The following is a 14,489-nucleotide window of genomic DNA, read 5'->3' as shown; positions in this document are numbered from 1 at the left end:
AGAGATGTTTTGCTACAGTTGTACAGGGCATTGGTGAGACCACATCTAGAATATTGTGCGCAGTTTTGGTTTCCTTATTTAAGAAAGGACATAATTGCTTTGGAGGCGGTTCAGAAATGTTCACTCGACTGATTCCTGGGATGAGGGGGTTATCTTATGAGGAAAGGTTGGACAAGTTGGGCCTGTATACACTGGAGTTTAGAAGAATGAGAGGTGATTTTATTGAAACAGATAAGATCCTGAGGGGACTTGAAGGGGTAGATGTTGAGAGGATGTTTCCCCTTGTGGAAGAGACTTGAACTAGGGGCCACAGTTTAAAAATAAGGGGTCGCCCATTTAAGACAGAGATGAGGACAAATTTTTTCTCAGTGGATTGAGATTCTGTGGAACTCCCTTCCCCAGACAGCGGTGGAGGCAGGGTCATTGAATATTTAAGGCTGAATTAGATAGATTCCTGATTATCAAGGGAGTCAAAGGTTATAGTAGGGAGACAGGAATGTCGGGTTGAGGTCACAATCAGATCAGCCATGATCTTATCAAATGGCAGAGCAGGCTCGAGGGGCCGAATGGCCTACTCCTACTCGTAATTCGCATGTTTGTATGGAGCGCCATAACTTGCTGCTGAATCAAGTAGAAATAACAGCCTACATGCCTGAGTATTAAAGCAGTTCATTAAAAATATTTGAAAGTGTGGCTGAAGTAGACTAAATAACTCATCAGGTGATCTATTCCCAACTTGCAATTTCAGTTAGCTCACTTGCAAAAACGCACACAATTATTTGCACCCTCTTACTTTCACATACCTTGAAATGACACTGCACAATCGACTTGTCTTTACAAAATTCCTTTTCCCACTTTTCCAGCAAAGGCCTGACGGAGTTTGAAGGCTATAAGTCAGAGTGCATTCTGCTGCATTCAAAAACCTTAGAATCTGCTCTCAGTTGACAGTAGTGTATGTGGCTTGGAAGTTACAGTAATGAAAAGCCCTTTGAAACCATCAAGTAGACCCAATGAATTTAACCATCTCCTACCCGAAGTTCAGGAAATGGTAGCGAGATTTGACGGTTCCATCACACCAAGGCCCTCAAATCCAATCCAGGCAACAGACCCCATCACATCCTCGTTACTGGGTACCTAAGCACTAGAAAATGAGCAAGCAGGTTTAAGTCCACATACTGGGGATGGTTCACCAATGCATTTCCCTAGAGCATGTTACTTCCATCCACATTGGTTTTCAGCTATTTGCAAAAAAATAGCTCTTTGCTGTAATGGAGCCACCTCCTAGCAGATTTCATCTCCTGTTTATTGTAGCCTCAATCAGGAATGTGTTTAATGTCAAGAAAGTGGACACACTGATTAAACACATTTCCCAGTCTCGGGTAGGAGGTGGTTGAATTCCTTGGATCTACTTGATTCCAAATGGCTTTTCATTGCTGTAACTTCTAAACCACATGACACTAATGTCAACTGCGAACAGAACATCTGTATAACATTAATACAGCTGCCATTTAGAAACTTTTTCAAGCCGCTACTTACTCCCTTCAGGGTTTGGTGCCGATAGGATGATGCTATGCTTCTTCTTCACCTCGTCCACATTTTCTGAAATACGGTCAATGTATCCCCGGATTAGCTCAACCTGTAACATAAATCTTCTGTAGTTAAAAGTCGTATTCATATATCCAATACACCAATTTAATACAGAATTGGCATTAATGCTAAAAAAACTAGATCGCAAGTCTACACAACATACAGTTACAGCAATGTACAAAAGTTAATGCAACAGCCACTGGTGTTTTCAGGGCTCCCTGTTCAGGATAAGCCACTTATTTTAAACTGATGGCTCTACTCCAAAAGTGGCTTTTAAATTACAGAGTGTACAGCACAACTGGTCTATGCCAGTGTTCATGCGCCACATGAGCCTCCTCCCATTTCACCCTATCAGCATATCCTTCTATCCCTTTCTCCCTCATGTGTTTATCCAGCTTCCCCTTAAATGTATCTCTGCTATTCACTTCACCTACTCCTTGTGGTAGCGAGTTCCACATTCTCACCACTCTCTGGGAGAAGAAGTTTCTCCTGAATTCTCTATTGGATTTATTAGTGACTATCTTATATTTATGGCCCCTAGTTCTGGTCTCCCCCACAAGTGGAAACATCTTCTCCATCGATCCCTTTCATAATCTTAAAGGCCTCTATCAGGTCACCCCTCAGCCTTCTCTTTTCTAATTGGCTAAGTGTTCATGACAATAACTTACATGATCGAGTATTAGCTCTATCTGTACATTTCCGTATATGTAATGGAGTTGGCTTCTCAGACAGCAAGCTCAGTCCAGCAGCCAGTGAAGGGGTTCCTTCCTCACCAAGGAGGGAAATGGAGAACTGGTGGGAGTCAGATACTTGTGCAAGCAGATAGCTGCAGATTAGCACTGGTAATGTGTTGCCCGCATGCCTCTCAAAGTGAGGGGGAGGGAGTGGGGAGGGCACGAAAGGAATAGGCAAAGAACAATAATGACAAAAGTGAAGAAAAACATACGTATTGTCAAGTGCGCTCGCCCAGTGTAACGAGTAGTTGTAACAGGACCAACTGATACCCACAAGACCCACTCCCGTGCCCCCATGTTCCAACTTCCTACCTGATGGAAGAACTCATCCATAAAGTGGTCCTTTTCCACAGTGATAGTCACTTCATCATCATAATTTTCTTTGTACTACAGATGGACAACCAAAAAAACACAATTAGCAAATAACAAATAAATTCTCCAAGAAACACATTTTCAGCAATACAGAATGTTGGTTTTACTTCTGAACTGCTACTGTAGTGTGCCTGTTTTTTTAAAAAACAACCCCCTCTGATTTATCCTCACTTCTTCCACTAATCCATTGTCAGGACTCCCAAACCAATTCATTTGTTATGACCCAAAACCCGTTATTTTCACCCTACATCCCACTGCTATCACTGTGTCCCACACTAACTTGGACCCATCAAGGATTTCTTACCATCTCCAACCTCTTTGCTTGCTGTTTTGCCAGCATCCTCTTCTCACCCCACCTTACAATATCCGTTTGATCCCGCAGAGCGTTTGTTTGATGTAGTGGTCATTCTGAGGTACAATATATTATTTGCAGAACATATTTCTGCAATCAAAATTTCAAGCCACAATTCTACACACGGCAAGAGCAGTCACTATAGTGTCACCAGGCTTATTTATAATGCTACCAACACACCATAGAAACCAATTCTCAAACCAACAGGTTTTAAAGTGTCATTCACTTCTGGTGCACTGCTCTTAATTCACCTCAAATTACAACCTCACCCTTGTATTATATAACTGAAAATACTTTCTCCAGCCTCAGCCCATCTTTAGACTGACAAAAATCTGTAATTTATCGTGCGCCTGGGTGTTTATCCACAGTCGAAATGGAGACAGCATGAGCATTCCACACACTCTTAACGTTTTACCTAAATTCTAATGTAAAAATACACACTTAAAAAAAAGTGTCGGTGTGATAATGTTGCATGCTCAGCATTATGCTTTACTAAAATTCTAGGGATGTATCTAGACTGAATTTCAGCATTACTAAACTAGACTATAATAGAGCAGTTTAGAATCTGGGTAAAAGGCATCATACTGGTCAGCACATGAAGACATGGAGAGAAACGCCAGTGCAGACTTAATGGGACAAATAGTCTGTTTCTGTGCTGTAACATTCTACAATTCTAAGGCACTATCTCCCAAAAGGACCATCTTGTTGGGCTCCAACGCACAGCCAAAAGGATCACGTATGGAACAGCATGTCATGAAAAGTTTAACATGACTCCCAAAAAGTATCAAGACTGTTCTGCTCAGTTTACAGAGTTCAGAGTCTGTGTCCGACCCATGCTGGCTGCACTGGGGAAGGGAGTGGGCAACATAAACCTGAAGTTGTCCTCCAAAAGGGAGGCTGTGGCTCATCCAAAACTCTGCTGCCCGTGTCTTATCTCGCACATCACCCCTGTCCATCCTGAGCTACATTGGCTCCCAGTCCCCCAACCCCTCAAAATTTAAAACTCTCCTCCTTGTGTTTAAATACCTTTCCCCTCCCTAGCTCTGTAACCTCCTCCAGCCCTGTAACAACCACCTTCAACCCTCCATTCTTCTGACTCTGGTCTCTTCGCCTCACCATTGACAGCTGTGCTTTCAGCCGCCTAGGCCCCATGCTCTGGAATTCCCTCCCTCAACCTCTCCTCTCCGTTCCTTTAAGACCCTCCTTTAAACCCACTTCTTTGAACAAGTTTTCGGTGTCCCACCCCAATATTGCCTCCTTTTGCTCGTGTCCATTTTGTTTTTATTACGTTTCCGTGAGGCACCTTGGGAGAACACCCACCCACACACACACACCACCACACAAAAAATAAATGCTATTTTGCACTAGTAGAGCTATATAGATGCTAGTTCTTTCTTTACCGTAATTAAGGGAATTAGAGACAGACATCATATCTGACCAGAAAATATCACTTGAGAATACTGTAATAGAATTAACACTGAAAGGAACAGGAGCTTTCAAGGTTTGGTTTCTTTGTATTGTTATTACATTTATCTAGCTCATTAAGGAGATAATCATCGCATAATACTGAAATAAATTCTCTTTAAAAAAGGAAAATGTCACCTTTGAATATATTAACTATACAAACTCTACGAGGACCAGTTAAGAAGTAGGCGAAGTTCAAGCAATGATGAGAAGAGCCACCATTGCTTGGAAAACAAGTGTTTTTCAGGAAGTTGTGATACAAATTAATCAAAAAATGAGAAGGAAAAGCAGATAGAAACACATGAATTGTAAACTGAAACTGTACTAGTGCAAAATAGGATCTATTTTTCAGCACCAATTGTACATTAGACAGTAGAAAAACTTTAAGTCCCTTGCTTGTTTTGAATTTTAGGAATGTTGCAGATAAAAAAAAAATCCTTTTTAAAACTGATTTCCTCCAAATTTACCTAGGTTTCTTTGGTTGCAATTTTTGCTCCCAATTTTCTCCCAGTTTTGATACTAAAAAGAGTACAGAAATCTGAAAAAAACAGCAGGTGTTTAAATCAGCAATGAAAAGTAGCTGTAAATGTGCCCTGGGATTGTACAGTCCTGAGGTCCTGGGTAAGAATGAATTGGAGCAGGAGACAGTGTGATAAATCTCGATTTCAACACAGTGAACATGCTGGAAGGAAGAATGTGATAATAGTGGAGAGATATAAAACAAACAGAGTACTAGCCTGGGGAAAGTTACAGCCATGGAATCATTGGGATGTTTGACTGCAGAAAGATAAATGATTCAATGAAGCTTTAATTTTAGCTTGTGGTTTTGACTCTGCTGGGATGCCTAACCAGAAGCAACTCCATCGCCTCTCCCTGCCTTAGAAATCATAGGAACATAAGAAATTGGAGCAGGAGTAGACCACACGTCCCTCGAGCCTGCTCCACCGTTCAATAAGATCATGGCTGAACTTTGACCTCAACTCCACTTTCCTACCCAATCCCCATATCCCTTGGTGTCCAAAAATCTCTCTCAGTCTTGAATATACTCAACAACTGAGCAGCCACAGCCCTCTGGGGTAGAGAATTCCAACAATTCACAACCCTCTGAGTGAAAATGCTTTTCCTCATCAGTCCTAAATGGCTGACTCCTTATCCTGAGATTATGACCCCGAGCTCTGCTCTCCAGCCAGGGGAAACAACCTCGCAGCATCTACCTTGTAAAGCCCTCTAAGAATTTTATATGTTTCAATGAGATCACCTCTCATTCCTCTAAACTCCAGAGAGTATAGGACCATTCTACTCAATCTCTCCTCATAGGACAACCCTCTCATATAATAATACAGCACAGACGGAACCCATTCGGCCCATCGTGCCTGCTCTTTGAAAGAGCTATCCAATTAGGCCCAATCTCCTGCCATGTCCCCATAGCCCTGCAAGTTTCACCCCTTCAAGTATTTATCCAATTCCCTTTTGAAAGTTACTATTGAATCTGCTTCTGTCACCCTTTCAGGCAGTGAAATCCAGATCATAACAGTGCACTGCGTAAACAAAACTCATTTCCCCTCTGCTTCCTTTGCCAATTATCTTAAATCTGTGCCCTCTGGTTACCGACCCTCCTGCCACTGGAAACAGTTTCTCCTTATTTACTCTATCCAAACCCTTCATGATTTTGAACACCTCTATTAAATCTCCCTATAACCTTCCCTGCTCTAAAGAGAACAACTTTAGAAATGTTTCCTCTTCCCCGATGACAGTACAAGTGCGGAAGGGAGTACCCTCGCAGTTCCAACATATTGACTCTTGCAATATTGAGATCAGTGAAAATAAAATTAAAAGAATCTCTGAAGTAAAAACAAATTCAGGCAAGGTGGAGACAAATGGCTTTATTGGTTTGAATGCCATATAACTGCACTCCTTACTCAATACTTTTGAGGCCCACCAGATCTTACCACTAACTTTCCCCACCCACATTTTTTTTTAAATTGTTCTTTCAAGCCACTTAGCACTTGCAGGGAATTATCAGCTGCACGGCAGACTAAATCCAGCACCAAGTACAGTATGTAGGTCTGACTCAAAGAATCAGGAATACAGGTGCAGAAAATAATCAAGAAGGCAAATGGAATGTTGGCCTTTATATCTAGAGGACTAGAGTATAAGGGGGCAGAAGTTATGCTGCAGCTATACAAAACCCTGGTTAGACTGCACCTGGAGTACTGTGAGCAGTTCTGAGCACCGCACCTTTGGAAGGACATATTGGCCTTGGAGGGGGTGCAGCGTAGGTTTACAAGAATGATACTCTGACTTCAAGGGTTAAGTTACGAGGAGAGATTACACAAATTGGGGTTGTATTCTCTGGAGTTTTGAAGGTTATGGGGTGATCTGATCGAAGTTTATAAGATATTAAGGGGAACAGATAGGGTGGATCGAGAGAAACTATTTCCGCTGGTTGGGGATTTTAGGAGTAGGGGGCACAGTCTAAAAATTAGAGACAGACCTTTCAGGAGTGAGATTAGAAAACATTTCTACACACAAAGGGTGGTAGAAGTTTGGAACTCTCTTCCGCAAACGGCAATTGATACTAGCTCAATTGCTAAATTTAAATCTGAGATAGATAGCTTTTTGGCAACCAAAGGTATTAAGGGATATGGGCCAAAGGCAGGTATATGGAGCTGGATCACAGATCAGCCATGATCTTATCAAATGGCGGAGCAGGCACGAGGGGCTGAATGGCCTACTCCTGTTCCTATCTTCCTATATTCCTATATAGTCTGCACCCAAGTTAAAATAGCTCATTATTTACAATAGCACACATTTCAGGAACATTGCCAACTTCAATATTTTGGCTAGATTAGTCCAAAAAGAAAGCCAATATGCACTGAAGCATTGTACTTTTTCTATCATTTGCTACAGAGTATTTACATAAAGGACAAGCACAGAATGGAGCCACAAAGATTTTACAGCCTTGGATACTCTCAACAGTACTAGACATTCTGCACTGTCCATAAAATTAGGAGAAGGGAACGAGAGAAGCACATGCCAGAATGGGACGCAGGTTTGAAACTCGCTGTGCTGAGTCCCCCGTTCCAGCTGATTTACAGAGGGAGGATGAGGAAGACACTGTGGGATCTTACTGTGCGCATATTGGCTGCCACATTTCCCTACATTACATCACAACAGTGAATACACAAAAACAACAACTTGCATTGTGCCTTTAACGTAGTATAATGCCCCAAGATGCTTCACAGGAGCGATTATCAAACAAAATTTGACACCGAGCCACATAAGTAGATATTAAGACAGGTGACCAAAAGATTGGTCGAAGAGTTAGGTTTTAAGGAAGAGTGGCTTCAAGAGTAATTCTCTGGCTGTGAAGCGTTTTGGGATGTCCTGAAAGGTTCAAATTAAATACACGTTCGTTCCTTCTTACCCATAGTAAAATACTGTAAAACATTCACTGACTAGACTCATCCATAAAGAATGGTCACCCTGGCTCGGTACTAAAGAATGACCCGTACCTGTACAACTATACCAGAGTCAGCATATTAGTGTTGGAAGGTGTGGGGAAGAGAGGGGAGAGAATACCAGCTTTCCAACTGAACAAATTATCTATTCAAAGACTGATAACATTGAGCATATGATTAGAAATCAGAATACAGATTGTGTTTGCTAGTGTAATCTCGTTAACTCTCAACCAGACGGTGACTAATGTGACAGCCAGCAGCTGCTTTAGAGCGAGAGACTTCACAAAGATATTTTCAGCAAAATATCTTGAGAAAAATAAAATTAACACTAACCATCTGCATCAACACACTGGAGTTCTCATTAAAAGGACCCCAAAGTATATACTGCAGTTAAGAGAAAAACGCTCTAAATAAAAAGGCAACTTTATTCATCCAAAACTCTGCTGCCCATATCCTAACTCGCACCAAGTCCCGTTCACCCATCACCCCCTGTGCTCGCTGACCTACATTGGCTCCCGGTCCGGCAATGCTTCAAATTTAAAATTCTCATCCCCGTTTCCAAATCCCTCCATGAACCTCGCCCCCTCCCTATCTCTGTAACCTCCTCCAGACCCTACAACCCTCCAAGATCTCTGCGCTCCTCCAATTCTGGCCTCTTGCGCATCACTGATTTCCATCGCTCCACCATTGGCGGCCGTGCCTTCAGCTGCCTGGGCCCTAAGCTCTGGAATTCCCTCCCTAAACCTCTCTGCCTTGCTCCTGCTTTAATGACCCTCCTTAAAACCTACCTCTTTGACCAAGCTTTTGGTCACATGTCAGAGTATCTCCTTATGTGGTTCGGTGTCAAATTTTGTTTGATAATCGCTCCTGTGAAGCGCCTTGGGACGTTTTACTACATTCAAGGCGCTATATAAATGCAAGCTGTTGTTGTAGGATTCACCTACAATCCCTACCAAACCAGTATGAAGGCTGTTCACAAACCAGTTTCCTAATGTTTCTACAATTCTTAAAGTATCAGAGATTTGAGGAAAACTGCTGCACTGAAAGATGAAATTATACAAGAGAAAGTTATTAAACTTTCAAGTGGCAATGAGACCACACTTGAGGTTGCAAGTAGTTAACATTCCTAGGTCAACTTGTCTGCAGTTTCAGCTGCTCATGCCCCAGCTATACTGCACACTTGGTGTTGTGCAATGTTTAAAAACATATGATACAAATCTAATTTGACTGAGACGCAAGACCACTCGAAACAGATGAAATATCACACCTTTAAAACCACACTGTGGTTTAAAAAGAACCTTGCAGTTGATGCACTGCCTTAAGAGCTTACCAAGGTGTCGGCTGTGGCTCAGTGGGTAGCACTCTCTCCTCTGAGTCACAAGGTTGTGGGTTCAAGTCCCACTCCAGAGACTTGAGCACAAAATCAAGGCCAACATTCCCAGTGCAGTGCTGCCAGAGGTGCCGTCTTTTGGATGAGACGTTAAACTGAGGTCCCGTCTGCCCCCTCAGGTGGACATAAAAGATCCCACGGCATGACTTGAAGACGAGCAAGGGAGCTCTCACTGGTTCCTCAACCAACACAGATATCTGGTCATTTATTTCACTGCTCTTTGTGGGAGCTTGTTGTGCACAAATTGGCTGCCACATTTCCTACATTACAACAGTGACTACACTTCAAAATGTACTTCAATGGCTGTAAAACGCGTTGGTATGTCTTGAGGTCGTGAACGCTGCTATATAAATGCAAATCTTTCTTTCTCTCATTTAGCGATCTATTATTTGAAATTTCGCCAGTGAGCAGTGTGCGTGCAGTGTCCTGTTTCCCGACACTCAGCAAGGGGATTGAATCTGACTCACACTGACCAGCCCAAACCGGACCACATAACTGCAGCGGTACACATTTTTGCAATTTGTTTTATGACATTTGTTTGTTGCTTGCAATCAGAAGCAGATCCAATCCGTAATGTGAGGTTATCATATCCTTCTGTCACATCTGTTGCACAGACACCACACCTTTCATTTTTACTTCTGAAGTTATGTGTTGAACTTTTACACTTTTCTAGAACATTGTGTTTACCATTTCAAAAAATCCATATGTTTAAGTCCAGCTCTATTAATTAAACCTAATTAAATGCTATAATAGCACAGAGCATCTCAAAGTACAATGCACCTTTTAATTTAACTGAGTGACTGCTACACCCTCAAAGGCAATTTCTAAACACACATCCAGAAATACAAACATTCTTTTACTCAACAATTGGCTTCAAGCAAAAGACACACTCGCTTCCCCATCATGTTAATTTGAAAAAGAGGGATTTCCTGTCTGACATTTCCTGGGCGGGGGAGGGGCGATCAGGTCTGAAGTTTCCTGGGCGGTGGGGGCAATCGGTCTGAAGTTTCCTGGGAGGGGGGAGGGGGGAGGGGGGACGATCGGGTCTGAAGTTTCCTGGGCGGGGGGCGGGGGGAGGCGCGATCGGGTCTGAAGTTTCCTGGGCGGGGGGAGGGTGAACGATCGGGTCTGAAGTTTCCTGGGCGGGGGGAGGGTGAACGATCGGGTCTGAAGTTTCCTGGGCGGGGGGAGGGTGAACGATCGGGTCTGAAGTTTCCTGGGCGGGGGGAGGGTGAACGATCGGGTCTGAAGTTTCCTGGGCGGGGGGAGGGTGAACGATCGGGTCTGAAGTTTCCTGGGCGGGGGGAGGGGGGAGGCGCGATCGGGTCTGAAGTTTCCTGGGCGGGGGGAGCGGGAGCGATCGGGTCTGAAGTTTCCTGGGCGGGGGGAGGGGGAGCGATCGGGTCTGAAGTTTCCTGGGCGGGGGGAGGGGGAGCGATCGGGTCTGAAGTTTCCTGGGCTGGGAGAGGGGGAGCGATCGGGTCTGAAGTTTCCTGGGCAGGGAGAGGGGGCGCGATCGGGTCTGAAGTTTCCTGGGCGGGGGGAGGGGAGCGATCGGGTCTGAAGTTTCCTGGGCGGGGGGAGGGGGAGCGATCGGGTCTGAAGTTTCCTGGGCGGGCGGGGGGGGGGGGGCGATCGGGTCTGAAGTTTCCTGGGCGGGCGGGTGGGGGGGTGGAAAATCAGGTTTGAAGTTTCCTGGCCGGTGAGGGGCGGGCGATCGGGTCTGAAGTTTGGCGGGGGTGGAGTGGGGAATCGGGTCTGAAGTTTCCTGGGCGGGGGAGAGCGGGTCCCTCAGATCACGGTCTGATTGAGGGTTTATTTGGCGGGGGCGGGGGGGGGGGGGGAATCAATGGGCCGGCGCTCTCTGGAAGGATGAGGTTTGATGGGATATTTGGTTATTTTGGGCGGGGTTGAGGGGGGAGATTTTTCCCCATTTATCGCCCGACTTTTCGAAAACGCGTCCGCCCGGCGGCGGGAGCCCGCTGGATAACGGTCCCGAATCAAGCGGGCCCGGGGAACCGAATAAAGGCCGTTAACCGGGAGAGAAGGGCCTGCCACAACCGGCCCCCCCGGTTACCGATCCCCCGGCCCCCGGCCCCCCGCTCACTCACCGCCCTCAGGTCCCCCAGCCGGTCCTTCATGACGGAAACTCCCGTTCTTTGTCCGTCGGGCCGCCGCTCCGGTTAAATGGCAGAGCCTCAGGCCGCTCCCTCCGCCCGGATCCGCTTTAAAGAGACCGGGGAGCCGCCGCCCGCCCGCCGGAGAGTGACGGCACCGAGAGAGGGGGGGGGCGACAACAGCCGGCACTCGCACAGGCGCACAGGCGGGCTCACACACAGGCAGTAGCCGGCTGACCCCGCCCCCAGCCCCGCCCCCCATTCCAAGTCCCAGCCCCGCCCCCAATCCGAGTCCCAGCCCCGCCCCAATCCGAGTCCCAGCCCGCCCCCCAATCCTAGTCCCAGCCCCGCCCCCCAATCCTAGTCCCAGCCCCGCCCCAATCCTAGTCCCAGCCCCGCCCCCAATCCTAGTCCCAGCCCTGCCCCCAATCCTAGTCCCGGCCCTGCCCCCAATCCTAGTCCTGGCCCCGCCCCCAATCCTAGTCCCAGCCCCGCCCCCAATCCTAGTCCCAGCCCCTCCCCAATCCTAGTCCCAGCCCCGCCCCATCCTAGTCCCAGCCCCGCCCCCAATCCTAGTCCCAGCCCCGCCCCCAATCCTAGTCCCAGCCCTGCCCCCAATCCTAGTCCCAGCCCTGCCCCCAATCCTAATCCCAGCCCTGCCCCCAATCCTAGTCCCAGCCCCGCCCCAATCCTAGTCCCAGCCCCGCCCCAATCCTAGTCCCAGCCCCGCCCCATCCTAGTCCCGGCCCCGCCCCCAATCCTAGTCCCAGCCCCGCCCCCAATCCTAGTCCCAGCCCCGCCCCCAATCCTAGTCCCGGCCCCGCCCCCAATCCTAGTCCCGGCCCGCCCCCAATTCTAGTCCCGGCCCCGCCCCCAATCCTAGTCCAGGCCCCGCCCCCAATCCTAGTCCCAGCCCCGCCCCCAATCCTAGTCCCGGCCCCGCCCCAATCCTAGTCCCAGCCCCGCCCCAATCCTAGTCCCAGCCCCGCCCCATCCTAGTCCCGGCCCCGCCCACAATCCTAGTCCCAGCCCCGCCCCCAATCCTAGTCCCAGCCCCGCCCCCAATCCTAGTCCCAGCTCCGCCCCAATCCTAGTCCCAGCTCCGCCCCAATCCTAGTCCCAGCCCCGCCCCATCCTAGTCCCGGCCCCGCCCACAATCCTAGTCCCAGCCCCGCCCCCAATCCTAGTCCCAGCCCCGCCCCCAATCCTAGTCCCAGCTCCGCCCCAATCCTAGTCCCGGCCCCGCCCACAATCCTAGTCCCAGCCCCGCCCCCAATCCTAGTCCCAGCCCCGCCCCCAATCCTAGTTCCAGCCCCGCCCCCCAATCCTAGTCCCAGCTCCGCCCCCCAATCCTAGATCTGCCCCCATTCTTAATCTCGCCCCAATCCCAACCCCAGTCCCGTGTAGTGGATAGTGACAATAATATTATTTAATTCATAAGTTTCCTTTTCCTTTTGTATGATTTGTGTGTTTATTGTTTGTGCCACCTCTAACAAAGGGGCACTTTTGTTACTTTATTTGGGTTGATGACACTGAAGCAACCCAATGTCTCTTAAGGGGCAGTTTAGAGAAAAGGCCAGCCCCATTCCCACCCCCAACCCCAACCCATTCCAAACATCAAACATCAAACCGCCACTCCAAACATCAAACATCAAACCCCATTCCAAACATCAAACATCAAACCCCACTCCAAACATCAATCCCCAACCCCACTCCAAACATCAAACATCAAACCCCAACCCCACTCCAAACATCAAACATCAAACCCCAACCCCACTCCAAACATCAAACATCAAACCCCAACCCCACTCCAAACATCAAACATCAAACCCCAACCCCACTCCAAACATCAAACATCAAACCCCACTCCAAACATCAAACCCCACTCCAAACATCAAACATCAAACCCCATTCCAAACATCAAACATCAAACCCCAACCCCACTCCAAACATCAAACATCAAACCCACTCCAAACATCAAACCCCATTCCAAACATCAAACATCAAACCCCATTCCAAACATCAAACATCAAACCCACTCCAAACATCAAACATCAAACTCCACTCCAAACATCAAACTCCAACCCCACTCCAAACATCAAACATCAAACCCACTTCAACATCAATCCCCAACCCCACTCCAAACATCAAACATCAAACCCCAACCCCACTCCAAACATCAAACATCAAACCCCAACCCCACTCCAAACATCAAACATCAAACCCCAACCCCACTCCAAACATCAAACATCAAACCCAACCCCACTCCAAACATCAAACATCAAACCCCACTCCAAACATCAAACCCCATTCCAAACATCAAACATCAAACCCCACTCCAAACATCAAACATCAAACCCATTCCAAACATCAAACATCAAACCCCAACCCCACTCCAAACATCAAACATCAAACCCCACTCCAAACATCAAACCCCATTCCAAACATCAAACATCAAACCCCACTCCAAACATCAAACATCAAACCCCACTCCAAACATCAAACATCAAACCCCAACCCCATTCCAAACATCAAACATCAAACCCCAACCCCACTCCAAACATCAAACATCAAACCCCAACCCCACTCCAAACATCAAACATCAAACCCCACTCCAAACATCAAACCCCATTCCAAACATCAAACATCAAACCCCACTCCAAACATCAAACATCAAACTCCACTCCAAACATCAAACATCAAACCCCACTCCAAACATCAAACTCCAACCCCACTCCAAACATCAAACATCAAACCCCACTTCAAACATCAATCCCCACCCCACTCCAAACATCAAACATCAAACCCCACTTCAAACATCAATCCCCAACCCCACTCCAAACATCAAACATCAAACCCCAACCCCATTCCAAACATCAAACATCAAAACCCCAACCCCACTCCAAACATCAAACATCAAACCCCAACCCCACTCCAAACATCAAACATCAAACCCCACTCCAAACATCAAACCCCACTCCAAACATCAAACATCAAACCCCATTCCAAACA

General features: G+C 46.9%; 1 protein-coding gene across 1 annotated transcript in view; it reads right to left on the bottom strand.

The window, feature by feature from the left end:
- LOC137342287 (syntaxin-2-like) overlaps nucleotides 1-11,705 on the bottom strand; it is a 46,796-nt gene extending 35,091 nt beyond the window's left edge. The window contains exons 1-3 of the mRNA XM_068006198.1: nucleotides 11,472-11,705; nucleotides 2,634-2,708; nucleotides 1,537-1,636 (exon numbers count right to left, since the gene is read on the bottom strand). Coding sequence (XP_067862299.1) covers nucleotides 1,537-1,636; nucleotides 2,634-2,708; nucleotides 11,472-11,501 — 205 coding nt within the window. The 5' untranslated portion in view covers nucleotides 11,502-11,705. The remainder of the gene's footprint in view (nucleotides 1-1,536; nucleotides 1,637-2,633; nucleotides 2,709-11,471) is intronic.
- Nucleotides 11,706-14,489: the final 2,784 nt, after the last annotated feature.

This window comes from Heptranchias perlo, chromosome 25 (genome assembly GCF_035084215.1).
Source record: "Heptranchias perlo isolate sHepPer1 chromosome 25, sHepPer1.hap1, whole genome shotgun sequence".
In the NCBI taxonomy this organism is placed as follows: Eukaryota; Metazoa; Chordata; class Chondrichthyes; order Hexanchiformes; family Hexanchidae; genus Heptranchias; species Heptranchias perlo.
The sequence above is the reverse complement of the archived record's forward strand: the minus strand, read 5'-3'. Positions and strand labels throughout refer to the sequence as shown.